General features: G+C 40.5%; 1 protein-coding gene across 1 annotated transcript in view; it reads right to left on the bottom strand.

The window, feature by feature from the left end:
* Nucleotides 1-14,855, bottom strand: part of Sfmbt2 (Scm-like with four mbt domains 2) — a 136,995-nt gene that overhangs the window by 45,627 nt on the left and 76,513 nt on the right. The window contains exons 8-10 of the mRNA XM_013009375.1: nt 12,855-12,956; nt 11,408-11,555; nt 1,124-1,206 (exon numbers count right to left, since the gene is read on the bottom strand). Of these exons, the coding sequence (XP_012864829.1) occupies nt 1,124-1,206; nt 11,408-11,555; nt 12,855-12,956 (333 nt within the window). The remainder of the gene's footprint in view (nt 1-1,123; nt 1,207-11,407; nt 11,556-12,854; nt 12,957-14,855) is intronic.

Here is a 14,855-nt window from a genome sequence, read left to right as displayed (position 1 = left end):
GATCCTGTCGTAGAAATGACGTCAGGGATGACTCAAAGTCAATAGTGCCAGGAGCTCAGGCTCAGAAACAAGTCTGACAAGAGTGTGCTTCATAAAACTACCTTGGATAACTATATAAACACACACTGGTTGCTATCACAAAAATCCTATCAGTATGCTGGTGAGGTATTTTTGAATAAGGTAGTGGCTTAAGTAAAGCACAAAACTCTTCTTATTGATTATTGAAGTCCTTAATAAGGTAATCAAAGAAAAAAATAAGATTATAATTTTTCAGAAGTCTCAGGAACAAAGCCTTGCCTAACAGTTGGCTCAGCATTATAACATCATATGTTAAGGACATATCCTATGGTGTACCGTTGATGGCTACTGTGCACTGGTATTTGTACAATCTTCCCCAGTATGATGTCATAGCTAGGATATAGTAACTCTCAGCCCAAACACATTTCTTGGCATCACTTACAACAGCTGAGAGATTAAGTCTCATCAATGGAAGGTAGAGCCATATAATATATGTCACCACCAGACTACTGTAGTTAGAATGAAGGATTTTATCCTCTTAATCTTTTTTCTTTTCTGCTGGCTCTCTCAGGTGCTAAGTCTAGCCCATGTCTCACCAAAATGAGAACCACCCACTAAAGACAGCACCTTGAAATATTCTTATTTTTATATTTTATTTTATTTTTGTCGGTTGTGGGGCTTGAACTCTGGGCCTGGGCACTGTCCCTCAGCTCTTCAGCTCAAGGCTAGCGCTCTACCACTTGAGCCACAGCACCACTTTCGGTTTTCTGAGTTTTATTGGAGATAAGAGTCTCATGGACTTTCCTACCCAGAAAGTCATGGACTTTCCTGCCTGGCTTTGAACTGCAATCCTCAGATCTCAGCTTCCTGAGTAGCTAGGATTATAGGCATGAGCCACGGGCACCCAGCTTACCTTGAAATATTCTATAAGCAATAAATAAACCTTTAACAGGCTAAAGTCACTGTACATTTATTAGTCAATTTGCTCCTACAGCTAAAGGGAAACTTTTGAGACACTCTGACGGCGTGTGATGCTGATAGACAGCAAACTGTATAGCGAACAGCATCCATGATATACAAAGGGGTAAGAGGGGAAGTCACTTACATTTCTGAAGCAGAAGGGGGGTGCTTCCTCTGCTGCATGCTGCTTATGATAATCTGCCCAGTCAAAGTCCTGGCCAGAGTAACCTGTGAATGACAAAATATAGATATCATCAGCTGGGCCAAGGCAAATGAGCAATCCTCCTCATGGGTAAGTGACAAGAATGAGTAAGTGGTCACCACCATGCCATTGAAAGGCAAGCCTAACAGTCTTCTGGATTTGAGGAGGGTGGAGTGAGACACTTTAGAAATTGTAATGTACTGAATCTGAATACAAACGAGGCACACCTTTGTGATCCTAAGGTTGCACCTAGAACCAGATGAGGAAGGATGGACTTTACCTACAGCCCTGCAGTGGCTTTTCCCCAGTGGGGAGATTTGCTATCAGGGAGGACACATGAAAGAGAACACAGCACACACACATTCTTAGAATCCATTTTTTTCAGACATAAACAATGATACTTACCTTCATATGCATTGGGGAAGAAAAACAGAGGAGATGACTTAAAAATGTAATCAAATGAACAACAGAAGGCTAGTAGAGGAATAAAGGTAAGGGAGACAAAATCCCCCAAAGAAAAGAAGGAAGAGAAGGAATGAAGGTAAGCTTCTCTTTGACCTGTATTGCTGAAAAGGAAGGAAAGGAGAGTTGACACAGGGGCCTCTCTGGTGTGATGGTTTGAGGGCACATCTGAGATTCTGGGAGGAGCCTGAGAAGCAGCTACTTGTGTGCATGGAATTTAATTAAATACCGCTCTTGCCCGTGTCACTTTACTTATTGACTCCATTTTTACAGGAAGACATGGAATTATGCAATATACATCCACCATAGCAGCCATGAAAAGATGAGGTGAGAGGAGAGTTTGGAATCAAAAATAAGAAAAACACAACTCAAAGCTAAAGGCTCACACCTGTAATCCTAACTACCCAGGAGGCTGAGATCTGAGCATCACTATTTGAAGCCAGCCCCTACAGACAAATCCATGACTCTTGAATTAACCAGAAAAAATGTTGAAAGTGTAGGTTTGTCTCAAGGGGTAGAGTGGCAGCCTTGAATGTAAAAGTTAAGCAAGACTCGAACTCTGAGTTGAAGACCCAGTATTGGAAAAAAAAAAACACACACACACACACACACACAGACACACAAACACACAGACATACACCACACAGACAGACAGACGCACAACACATACACACACACACACAAAACCAACTTTCTGAGGTGGAGGGGAGGATCTAGCTGGAATACAAAACATTTGGGGATGCTCATATATTTGGGTCTACTGTAGGATCAACATCTACTTAGATAAAACTTTCCAATTAAGAAGTCACTCCATGGAAGTGAACGTGAAACTCAAGAGGTAGAGCACTAGCCTTGAGAGAAAAAGCCAACTGAGAACACCAGGCCCCTGTGTTCAATCCCCAGTACTGGCATACACATTTTTAAAAAAGCCCCCCTCACCCCTATTTCTTACATAGAGACATCTAGCTGGGCTTTAGAGCCACCTTTTAATGGGCTTTAAAATGTCACCCTCTGTGTTGTCTTAGATGTGAATTCAATTCTTCTATATATCCAAGCTTTGAGAATGACTGCAGGGAGCCATTTTTAATCTAATAATTTTTAGATATAATCAAGTCTTGCTGGGTATTATCTAAGCAACAATTAATTATTCTGCCTCTAAAATTCACTCCTTTGCTTAACGTTGGAACAGCTTAGACTTTTCTTCCTTCTCCTTCTCCTCTCAGGGAGCCTTATTCACTCCATCAGTTAAAATTCTTTTCCTTTGGGCAGATAATGAGCTTTCTTTGTAAGGCAGTTTTGTGACAGCTCAGAAAATAACTGCTACATAAAAACAAATTGCCATGGATTGTATAATAGAGACAAGAGGGGTCAATTATACTCATTAATCAACAAAGACAGCACAAGAAATGCTGAGGCTGTAGCCAGGAAAACATGTTTTCAGCCTGGAGGGAGGGGGAGAAAGAATAGAGAGGAGAAGAAAATAAAAGGAAATAAAACCCCTTGGGCTATTAAAATCTGCAACAAGCTGCCCTGGGAGACTGTTAAACCATATCCATTAGAGTTATTTAAGCCTTTATTAGTGTTTGTTCTGAATGAAATTCCAAGTGTTCCAGATCCAAAAGGGAAGAGGTTGATGATCTCTTTTCTTATGATACAAATTCATTGACATAACCCAGCTTCCCTTGTAAACATTTCCCTTGGCAGTACAAATGGATGATGCTTTTGAAAAAGTATTTGAAAATAAATAAATATACCCATGCCCTTTGACTGAACAACTTAACTTCTGGGAACCTATCCTATTTTACAAAGTGACCCGAAAAACTATCATACATTAAGATACTCTGAGCACTATGATTAGTAATCCTTGTGGAACTGGAGAGAGAAGCGCTGAAATATTTTCTTTTATCCACAAGAAGTGCTGAGACGTTGCCAAGTTTACCCAGTCTACAGAATGCTGCACAACTTGTTGAAAAAAAAATCATTTAAGAAAAAAGGATTGTCATGGCTGTAGATGAACAGACTGCTGCAAATTTAATGCAGACGGATATGAAAATATGCAACCATCGGAAAAATCAAAGAAAACCTTAAGAATAAACATTGAGATAATTGGCTTGGACTTGTGGCTATTTAGGTTTTTGTTGTTGTGGCTGTAGTTTGTTTTTTAACCTCTTTGTGTTTCTCAAGTTGTCAATAATAAACACGAAATGATTTCAATAGCAAAAGTTATTTGGCCAGAATATCTTCGCTCTGCTTTACAATATAACTGAAGCATGGGTCAGTGTGTGCAAACAGCAAGTTTATTTAGGACCAAAATATATAACACAATACAATATACATTCTTAGAGCAGCTTCTCAATTCTGTCTCTGAATCTTGTGTTCACCCAGCAGCTCTCTGGGGGCACCAATTCGATGCACTACTCTTAGAAGCTCATCTCTTCCCTTTCAAGCTCATGCTTTTAGTGCTTTGGAAACAACCAAAATTCTCTGAATACCCAATGAAGCCACACACTCAATGGTATTTCTTCCTTGGACAATCATCCACATGGCCCGGCTGAGGAAGTGAGATTGCACAGAGCTGGCCAGGCAGAACAGGCACTGGGAGCCATCTGCCCGTTCCAGAGCAGGCCTTTCTCAATGTGCTCTACATTGCATCATACCAGGGTTCTTGTAGTGCATGGATTTACAGGAAGGATGGCAACAACCCAAATAGGGATGAATGCATGTCTTCCATCAGACTGTTTGCTAAAATAGCCATGTGGCTGGGGAGTGCATCCCAGTAGAGCAAACAGGATGTACCGAGTCTTCAGGAGACGATGTGCCACCATAATGTAGGAAGAACATCATGGTGTGGCTGGAACAGATTGAAGAGGGACATTCACAACATGAGACTAGACAGGGAGGTGAAGCTCAGAATGAGTGGGCTTTGTCAGCCATAGTCATGGCCGAGGTGTTGACACCGAGTGAAGTAGAGGTGGGAGATATTGGAGGGTCAGAGCACTGGTGGAATGTCTGGAAGGTATGTTTTGGTATGATAAAGCTGACTGCAAGGGCTGGGAAGTTGGCTCAGTGGTAGAGCACTTGCCTTGCATGCATGAGGCCCTGGGTTTGATTCCTTAGCACCACATAAGCAAAAAGAAAAAGGCTGGAAGTGGCACTGTGGCTCAAGTGGTAGAGTGCTAGTCTTGAGCTGAAGAGTTGAGGGACAGCACCCAGGCCCAGAGTTCAGGCCCCACGCCAGGACCCTCCCCCCCCCAAAAAAAAGTTGACTGCAAGGGTGAACTAAAGGAAGTCAGGTGAACACAGTAACAAGATGGTACTTAATGATCACCTGAGCTGAGTGGTCATAAAAACATGCAGTCAGATCAGAGACAACATATAGTCCAGTTCTGAAAATACCAAAAAGATTCCCAGAGAACTCGAAGATGACTCAGTCTTTAAGGGTATCTATTTATTAAGAGTCTGAGTTCAACAGGGAGAAATGCTAACATCTTTTGAAAGAAGGAGTGTCTCTATCATTTCCTCTGCCCTTTCTAAAATATAACAGATGACAGAATGGACTAAAGACACCAGCCAGTGATAAGATTTGTCCTTAGGAAAGGAGCATGAATTAGGATTCACGGTCAGCCCCCGTGATCTAAAACATACTTCTATTTCCTACATTATGTTAAGTTAATGTGCCTATTCAACAGCCAGCTAAGAGACAAATCAAAAGGCTAAAATAAGCCATTTGCTTCACACTGTGTTCCCATGTTTTTACAAAAGAAATGAAACACTTCTTACAGAAGATCCTTGCAGGGTGGAACTCTTCCTCTTCGAAGTCTATAATCTTTGATATGGCATGCCGTGAAGGATCATGACATAATGTAAATATAGCAAGTCACAATGGATCACCTATACACCTTTCTACTTCCTCTATTTATGAATTTGTTCAATCTGAACTTTTAATAGGACCTCTGAGGTCGGCATGTTGTTTGTTTACTGGGTTTAAATTAATGGAATCAAAACTGCAAGGTTCTAGCCTTTCCTTAACAGGGAAAACACTGAAAGAAAGCTACTGAAATTTCCTCATCTGTTTTGGCTTAAATATCTTGTCTCTAAGGTCTGGGGATAGACTTAAAAAAATTAATAGCAATAGAGCCAAAACAAAGCCTTGGAAGATCTGTGTCCTTTGCAGTCTCTTTCAGCACCAGATGCCCTTCGTTTCTTCAGCTGCTTCCCACCTAATATTATTTAGAAACAAGTCAACTCAAAACTGCAAGCAGTGTTCATGGTTTTTAAAGGAATCTCAACCCTGTAATTAATTCCTGGAAAACATGTGAAATTATCTGGCAACAAGGATAATAAATCCTACATATTCTAAAAATAAACCTCAGAATTTAAAGCAAATATAACAAACTGATATTTTTTAAAAAGCTCCTCCATTTATATATGAATAAAGCAAGGAATGATGTTTGAGAACTTCCACAGCAGGATTCCCAGCCTTTGGGTTGAGATAAGGCCTCCAATAAACTACCTCAAAAGGAAACCCTAAACCACACTACAAAAACCACCACGTCTAAATTCTTATTCATTTTAATTATACAAATAAATATATTCCACTGTCGTAAGATGGGAAGGGAGGTCAACAAATAAAGCCACAAATGTGTAACAGCCTTCCACACTTGGAAGATTAATCCCTAGAAATACAGAATGCACAACTTCTTCAAAGTCATGGTTCATTAACATCTGCTAGTCCTATGTAGGGTTACCAAAATTCCCCAGAAGTAATGAGATGAATGGATTTTTATGGAGAATGCAGGGAGTAAGAACAGCAGAAACTTTAACTATTAGTATGCAGAAAATAAATCAACCACAACCTCAGGATTCCAGTATCATTTAAAACAACAGAACTTCAATTCCTCGGGTAGAAAATGATTGAGGTTAAAACAAAGACTCCACCTTACAAAGTGCTTCCTAATATGAGGGGGCAAAATACTTCTTTTTTTTGGGTCCCGTTGTGGGGCCTGAACTCTGGGCCTGGGCACTGTCTCTCAGCTCTTCAGCTCAAGGCTAACACTCTACCACTTGAGCCACAGCGCCACTTCTGGCTTTTTTCTTTTTGCTTATGTGGTGCTGAGGAATCAAACCCAGGGCCTCATGCATGCAAGGCAAGCACTCTACCGCTGAGCCACCTTCCCAGCCCAACTTCTACTTTTAAAAGCATAAAGCATGTATTGAGTTAAAAAACTTGAAGAATTCGGTGCAAACGGTTCTGCTACTCAGAAGTCCGTCACCCACGGGAGTATAGTTCCAAGCTAAACTGGGCAGGAAAATTGTGAGATTCTACTTCCAAAACCAGCAGAATGCTGGAGTGGCTCAAGTGGTAGGGCACCATAGAAGCAAGTATAATGCCTGGAATTCAAACTCTAGTGCCAGGAAAGACAGACAGACAGACAGACAGACAGACAAAGATAGAAACTTGAAAAGGTAAAAATAGTATAGTCATCCCTCTGTACCAGGAAGACTGATTTTCCCGATCCAGACACCAAAATCCATGTGGGCACAAGCTCCATATATAAAATGACACAATATTTGTATACAACTTACACACATCCTTTGTATATTTTATATTAGATTATGTTATACTTTATATTATTTATATTTATTTAATTATATTTATTTATTTTTTAGGTCTGGTCGTGGGGCCTGAACTCTGGGCCTGGGCACTGTCCCTCAGCTCTTCAGCTCAAGGCTAGCACTCTACCACTTGAGCCACAGTACCACTTCCGGCTTTTTTCTTTTTGCCTATGTGGTGCTGAGGAATCGAACCCAGGGCCTCAGGCATGCAAGGCAAGCGCTCTACCACTGAGTCACCTTCCCAGCCCTTTAATTATATTTATTATACATAGTCTATATGCTATATACTTTAATCCACAGGCTCTTTTTCACAGTAAAGTCTGAGAATCTTTGATTCTCTACATTCATCAAAACTAAATCCCTCTCTTCTCTATATGGACTTTTACCTCAACTAAAAAAAATGTAGTATGTGAATATGATTTTTATTTGTATTTATTTCATTATGATAAGTTTGCTAAGAGTCATTGTGTTGCCTATACTATGTATTAATCTAGTCCTATTCCTGACTTTTAATATATAAGTTGCTAGTGTTTGGGTATTTTGGGGGAGAAGGGTTTTTTTCCTTGTTTTTACTAGTCAATAAGTGAAAATTCTATTGCACGCAAACAGACTCAAGGCCACCAGACAACTCTAGTAAATTACTATAAATTCTGAACTAATAACACCCATCATTTCTTGAATGCTTTAAGGTTTTAAAAAGTTATCAGGGAGCTGGGCATCAACGGCTCATGCCTGTAATCCTAGCTACTTGGATGATGGAGATCAAAAGGCTCCTAGTCCAGGTCAATGTGTGCATACAAGGAAGATCACTTCTCAAGCAATAGCTGGGTGTAGTCGCATGTGCCTGTTGCCCTAGCTACTGCAGCAAGTAAAGAATGAAAGGATCTCAGTCTAGGTGTGCACCCAGGCAGGAAGTAAAACCCTATGTCAGAAATAACCAGTCCATCAGAGGGATGAGGACATGATTCTACATGAAGAATACCAGGTTAGCAACAACCAAGCTCTGAGTTCAAACTCTTGCCTCCCTAAAGTTATCACTGAGACTTTTTTTCATGGCAGGCACTAACAACCACTGTGAGCATTATCCTACAAAGAATTTATCGTATTTATGAAGAAACATTCTTTCATCTTCAAGGTTTTGTAAAAGACATGCTTTAGTTTCTATAGAGGAGTGAACGCTCAGAAGGCTGCATAAAGACAATTTTACTTCTTCAAGTAACACAAATACTTGTGATAAACAAAACACAGATTAATAGTGTACAGTTATTGGGAATTAAAGAGCTTCAGATATAAAAATATTTAACTTTATTAATGTATTGTGTAGTTCTCTCACTGAATATTTAAAAATTCAATTATATTAACATAAAACAACTTTGAATATCATAAAATCCAAGTATCCAAATAGACACACCTATTTTCCTCATAACCATTCAAGCTAGGCCAACAATTTATTTTCATACAGTTCATAGGATACGCATCTAAAAACTCTAATGATACTCGTTCAGTGAAGCTCCTGCCACAATTGGACTAATCAAGCAACCAAAACATTGATATAAATATATTTCCTTTTGGAATTTCTAAACAGATCCAATTATTTACTAGAAATTTTCAAAGCTTAACCAAGCAATACTTTAGATAGGTAGAAAAAGCTCCTTTCAGTGACACTGGCTCCATCCCCTACATAATTTATTACACAAGTTAGAAGAAACAAAGATGGCCCTAGGATAGGATGGGCTTTCAAACTTGGCAGGTGATGGGTTCTTGAATTCCATAATAGGAAAGTCCATCTTATCTACTACCAACAGATCACCAATAAGAGAAAGCTGGGTGGCCATATTAAAGGTTTATAAAAATACTTAAGACTTATGATCTGTTTGATTTTGCAGAGCACCTGAAGCCTACTGTACGAGTCCACATTGAGTCTTGAAAACAGAAGCACAATGATTAGGTCCAAAGGCTAGTGGGAACTGAAACACAAACACACACAGAGGAGTTATGTGCATCATGAAGCACACAGAGTCAGAGCCAGGCCTCTTGCCTGCCACTCCCAATCTGTGGGACCTTGAGCATATAATCTCTCTGTGTCTAAGTGGCTTCACGGCATTCTTTTGAGGACTAAATGAGTCAGACACTTAAGACAGTGATTGGATATATGCAATAGAATTTTACTCATTCATCAGGAAGAATGATATTATATCCTTTGCAGAGAAATGGATGGACCTGGACAAAACAGTTACATGAACTAAGTCAGGCTCAGAGAGACAAAGATGTCATGTTTTCTTTATGTGGAAGTTAAGTCTAAATTATATAAGACCATATAGGATCAAGTGCATATAAAATGAACATATTAACTGAAATATGGTATAGGCAGGGGAAGATTCCATTGGTGGAACTCCTTTGAACAACTAACAGTTTAACAGAATTCCACAGAACTGGAACATGTGTTGGGGAAAGGCTACAGTTTAAGATCAAGAGGAAGGGGACAGGTGAATGAAGAGAGAAAGGATGGGAGAATGCAGTTCCAATATTCAATGTACATACATGAAAATGGAGCTAGGTAAATTGAGGAGGTGAGTAGACGGGGACAGATGAGGGAGAATGGTGAAAGAGTGACATCGAGATTCCCTGTACTCACAAACTGATATGTGGAATTGAAATCCTTTCATATAAACACTTAAAGCTAAGAAAAAGGAATAACTGAAAAAACAAACCAATGACTAGTAACAGCTGTTATATAAGAGTTCTCCATAGCAGCAATAGACCAGGTGCCATGACTGTAGAGCCAACAGCTAAGGTGTAAACACGGAAAAGCATCTCCTTCCAGGAAGGAGGAGAGGAAAACGATGCTGCAGAGAAGTCAGGCACAACACAAGTAAAGGATTCCTCCAGGTGAGCAGGAAATTATTCTTCACAGGTGGTAAATACCCAAAATCATCGTAACTTGAAAAGGTTAGTACCCAGATGGATATAAACCACACTTTCTTTTATGACCGACTGTTAAAATCTACCCTCAGCAAATTCACTTTTCTAATCTTTCCAATTTTCTCCTCTGCTGTTGCCATCAACTCCCTTCTTTTTTTTTTTTTTGCCAGACTTGGGGCTTGAACTCAGGGCCTGGGCACTGTCCCTGAGCTTCTTTTACTCAAGGCTAGCACTCTACCACTTGAGTAACAGCGCCACTTCTGGCTTTTTCTGTTTATGTGGTACTGAGGAATCGAACCCAGGGCTTTGCGCATGCTAGGCAAGCACTCTACCATTGAGCCACCTTCCCAGCCCTCATCAACTCCTTTCTTTTTTTTATTTAGTTTTTGGGGGGGCCGGTTGTGGGGCCTGAACTCTACGCCTGGGCGCTGTCCCTCAGCTCTTCAGCTCAAGGCTAGCGCTCTACCACTTGAGCCACAACACCACTTCCGGCTTTTTTCTTTTTGCTTATGTAGTACTGCAGAATCGAACCCAGGGCCTCATGCATGCAAGGCAAGCACTCTACCACTGAGCCACCTTCCCAGCCCCTCATCAACTCCTTTCTTAAATTCTCACCTTTCTACTATATAGTCTACGCTGAGTGCACCTTAGGTAAGCTGAGGAGGACAATCCACTTTACTTAACTATAAGGGTGCTACTTCTTAAGCATGCCATGCTTGGATCCCAGTCTAAAATGACTGTAATGCTTACTGGATTCCTAGTGAATTCCTGTAATGTCTTATAGCATCAAACTGTTAAAGACCAGACAGCAATGGGACTCCTTGGAGAAAACAGGACTTGTTGGACATAAAATCTCAAGAAATGTCTTATTTGCATTTTGTTGCACTTCCAAAGGCATTTCTCAGACATTGTCAAACCCTTAACTTCAGTCCCTTGGCAACAACAGCAGCCCAGCTACCAATTATTCAATAAACTAGTGGAGGAACAAAGGTTGTCAGAATAGCTGGGGAGGGGGAACAGGGGAGCCTTCCTCAACCCCTCCACCCCCGGCGATGGAGCTGCAGTCAACACGCAGGACAATCTAACCAGGAAAAAAAGCACTAGATCCACTGAATCCCAACCCAACCCAACACAAGCCTGTCCAGTTAAACAAAAGTATCACTACAATGACAATAAGGCACCACCCTGAGTCACTCGAATCCCTCCAAGCTTTCTAACAATACCTACCTTTAGGAGGAGTGAGGTTGACTCCATTTTTAAGGCACCATTGTACTGGCAAAATCCCTACAGAATCTGCATGGCACAGCATTGACAGTTTATTAGGTTCTGGTCTGAGGTCATCAATAGTTACTTGAAAAAAATGATTGTTAAAAACCTGAAAGAAGAAAAATTAAAAGTTGAGATGAATTCTTCCATATCACATATGTAATAGTGTCACAGCGTCACTGCACGCCCCTGCCTCTTCCCCAGGAAGATAATGTATTTCATCAGAGAGACTGGAGCACAAACCAGCATTTCCACGTATAATATTAAGTTGATCCAGTGGCTAAAAAGGTATAATTGGTCCTGGTAGCTCACACCTGTAATCCTAGGTCCCTTGGAGAGTGAGACCTGAAGATTGAGTTTCAGGTAGAAAGGTCTATAAGACTCTTATCTCCAATTAACCAGCAAAGAGTCAGAAGTGGAGTTGTGACTCAAGTGGTAAAGTGCTTTAAAAAAAAAAGCTAAGCAGAGTGTAAGGTCCTGAGTTTAAACTCAAGTTCAAGGGAAAAACAAAACAAAAAACCTCTCCTTTTGAAATAAATGTACAAAAGTCTATTAACCAAACCATATGTCAATTCCTCCCTTAGTTTTATTGTTTTGTTTTGTTTGTTTTTTGTTTTTGGTGCCAGTTCTGCAGCTTGAACTCAGGGCCTGGGCACTGTCCCTGAGCTTCTGTGCTCAACAATGCTCTACCTTTTAAGCCACAAGTCCACTTCCAGCATTTTGCTGGTTAATTGGAGATAAGAATCTCATGGACTTTCCTGTCCAGGCTGGCTTCAAACCATAATCCTCAGATCTCAGCCTCCTGAGTAGCTAGGATTACAGGCATGAGCCACCAGTGCCTGGCTTTAAGAAGACATTTAAATTAATTGTACCATAGTTGACACCACTGAGATTTCTTTTATGAAGAAAAGGTCTTATAATCTTAAAAGATTTGATCATTTCATCAAAAACTATGCTTTCTATAATAAAAGTAATTTCATTTTCAATTGCTTTAAGTTGATGAAGGCAGATGAGGAAAAGAAGGGAGAAATCTTAGCTTGAGGAAACCAGTTTCAGCTTCTAAGTACAAATGGATTAGAGTCCCTACTATCATTCAGGAAGAACACGTTATTTTTTAGAAGGATTACAGCATGCAACTCTGTATAGACCACTATCACAACAAGGAAGTCACCTTGTTCCTTCTAAGAGGGGGCCTCTGACAAGACAACTTCTGCAACTTGCAGGAGGCCTCTGATTGGACAATTTCTGTGGCCTACAGCAGAAAGAGCTTAGAGCTGAACTGGATTGGAGAGACAGTGATCCCTCTCTGGCTGTTTGCTATTGCTGTGTGTTCTTGCACAGTACAATTTGCTTTGAGCTGAAAGGCTCATTTGAGTCATATGAAGTGGTGCAAAGGAAGAAAACCCACCTTCGTCACTGATGCAGGACAGATATGAAAGGGTTCGCTCATATTCACTGTCTCTAGCTTCATTCCAACTGTGAAGAGGTGGCTTCGCAAATCTGTGTGATCCTGTATGGGGGAAGATGAGAGTGTTGAGCAAGAGGGACCTGTGAACACACTAGCAATGTGTGTGTGTGTGTGTGCACGTGTGCGCACATGAGCATGCTTTTTGCCGTCCTTGAGCGTTTTCTTGGACAACTCAGATCTGATGGAAATAATTAACCTTCCCCCATGTCAAATTTCTCATTATGGTGAGGTACTGCAGATTTAATTATTTTCTGCAGTTGAAATTGCTTTTCCAAGAGAGAAGCAACAAGCCTTTGTGGCCATGTCTGCAATGTACACTAAGCAAAAACACAAAAAAACCTCCCATCACATGTTGCATTACTTTGATCTTCCTAGGAGCTATCTGCCGAAATACAGCGGAGTAATAGAGGCGATCTGTCATCTTAAACACAGCATCTTTGGAAAGCAGAAAACGTGGCCTCTTGATACCACAGCTGCATCACAAGGCATCAGCATACACCCTCTGGTGACAGTCCATTCGGACTCCTGTACTCTTCACTGGATCACCATTATTGGGAGTGAGCCCCACAGGAATGCAAAGCTGCCCTGTGGGGTGATCAGAACTTGACTCCTATACAACAAGAGAAGCAACAACCCCCCCACTCCCCCCACCCCCGCATACACACACTTTTTAATAGGCATCTGGCTATTTTATAACCTGCTCCCAGCAACCTGATGTGTGTGAGCGAGCACGGGGGCTTCCCTGCCTACTTGTGAAAACAAATTTCAATATCCACTTCAGCTCTGTGGCGACAGATGAGGTTGGCTAGACTGTGGATGCCAGAATTTATCTTGCTGAGATGGAGGTCGCCTCATAACTCATATTCTGTATAAGTAGTAGCAGATAAATAAATGTATTTGCAGTGTGCCCCTGAGGAAATAATAGCCACAAATAAATCTTCCTATGTCCAAACACATCATCTGGGTATGAAGTAAAAATATATATATATATATATATATATATATGTATATATATGGACCTATTGCTTTTTATCTACAAATCTAAGTGGGGTTTTAATTAATTCAATGATGCCATTTTATATCCAAATCTGTAGACCAGTCATAGCCCCATCAGACTGTGCCTGCTTCCTTCCCCCTGGCACTATTACTGCATCCAACAAATGCCCAGGGAAGAAGAACTATTTTGAAACTACTGAGGCTCTACTACTTTGCTTAAAATAAACAGAGAGAGAGAGAGACAAACAGAATATAAATGTCTGCAGAACCACAAGAACTAGTTCATTTTTTTTTGTCCCCAGAGCAAGTGCAAGCTTCTCTGTCCACAAAAATGTGTAACACATGCAGATCTTGGTGAAAAAAATAGTGCCACATCCGGGACTAATCAGAAAGAAAGGATCCAGTAAAGTATGAGTAAAATGAATCAAAGCATCTAGCTCATTCTAACGCTTTGTAAATTCCTTAAGAACTAACAATCAACACTCCATAAAAATTATATGCAAAAGGAAAAAAAAGCACAAGGAAATATTCTCTTAAATGCAGCCAATGGCTTTCAACCAAGGCTGCAACTTTTATGAATTCCTTAAGAACTTATAATCAACACTTTATAAAAAAAATCTATGCATGAATGAAAGTACAAGGCAATATTCTTTGGTGTATGTGGTTACTTTCATCATTGATGTTGCAAACGAAAGCATTTGCTTTTAATGCTGGCTGGGGAAACTGGGTCAGAAAAGGAAAAACAAGTTATGCACAGTAACAGACTAAGCAAGGCAGAGCGATAAACCACAACTTCTAAGACAAGAACTACACCCCACTTGGGTTAACTGACACCTAACTTAAATTAATTTAAAATCTCCAGGTGCTGGCTGGCTCATGCCTGTCATCCTAGGTACCTAAGAAGCTGAGATTCACACGATAATGGTTTGAAGCCCAAGTGGGCAT

Source organism: Dipodomys ordii, unplaced genomic scaffold (assembly GCF_000151885.1).
Source record: "Dipodomys ordii isolate 6190 unplaced genomic scaffold, Dord_2.0 Scaffold9, whole genome shotgun sequence".
NCBI classification, from domain to species: Eukaryota; Metazoa; Chordata; class Mammalia; order Rodentia; family Heteromyidae; genus Dipodomys; species Dipodomys ordii.
Note: the sequence above shows the minus strand (reverse complement) of the source record. Positions and strands in the feature narration are given on the sequence as shown.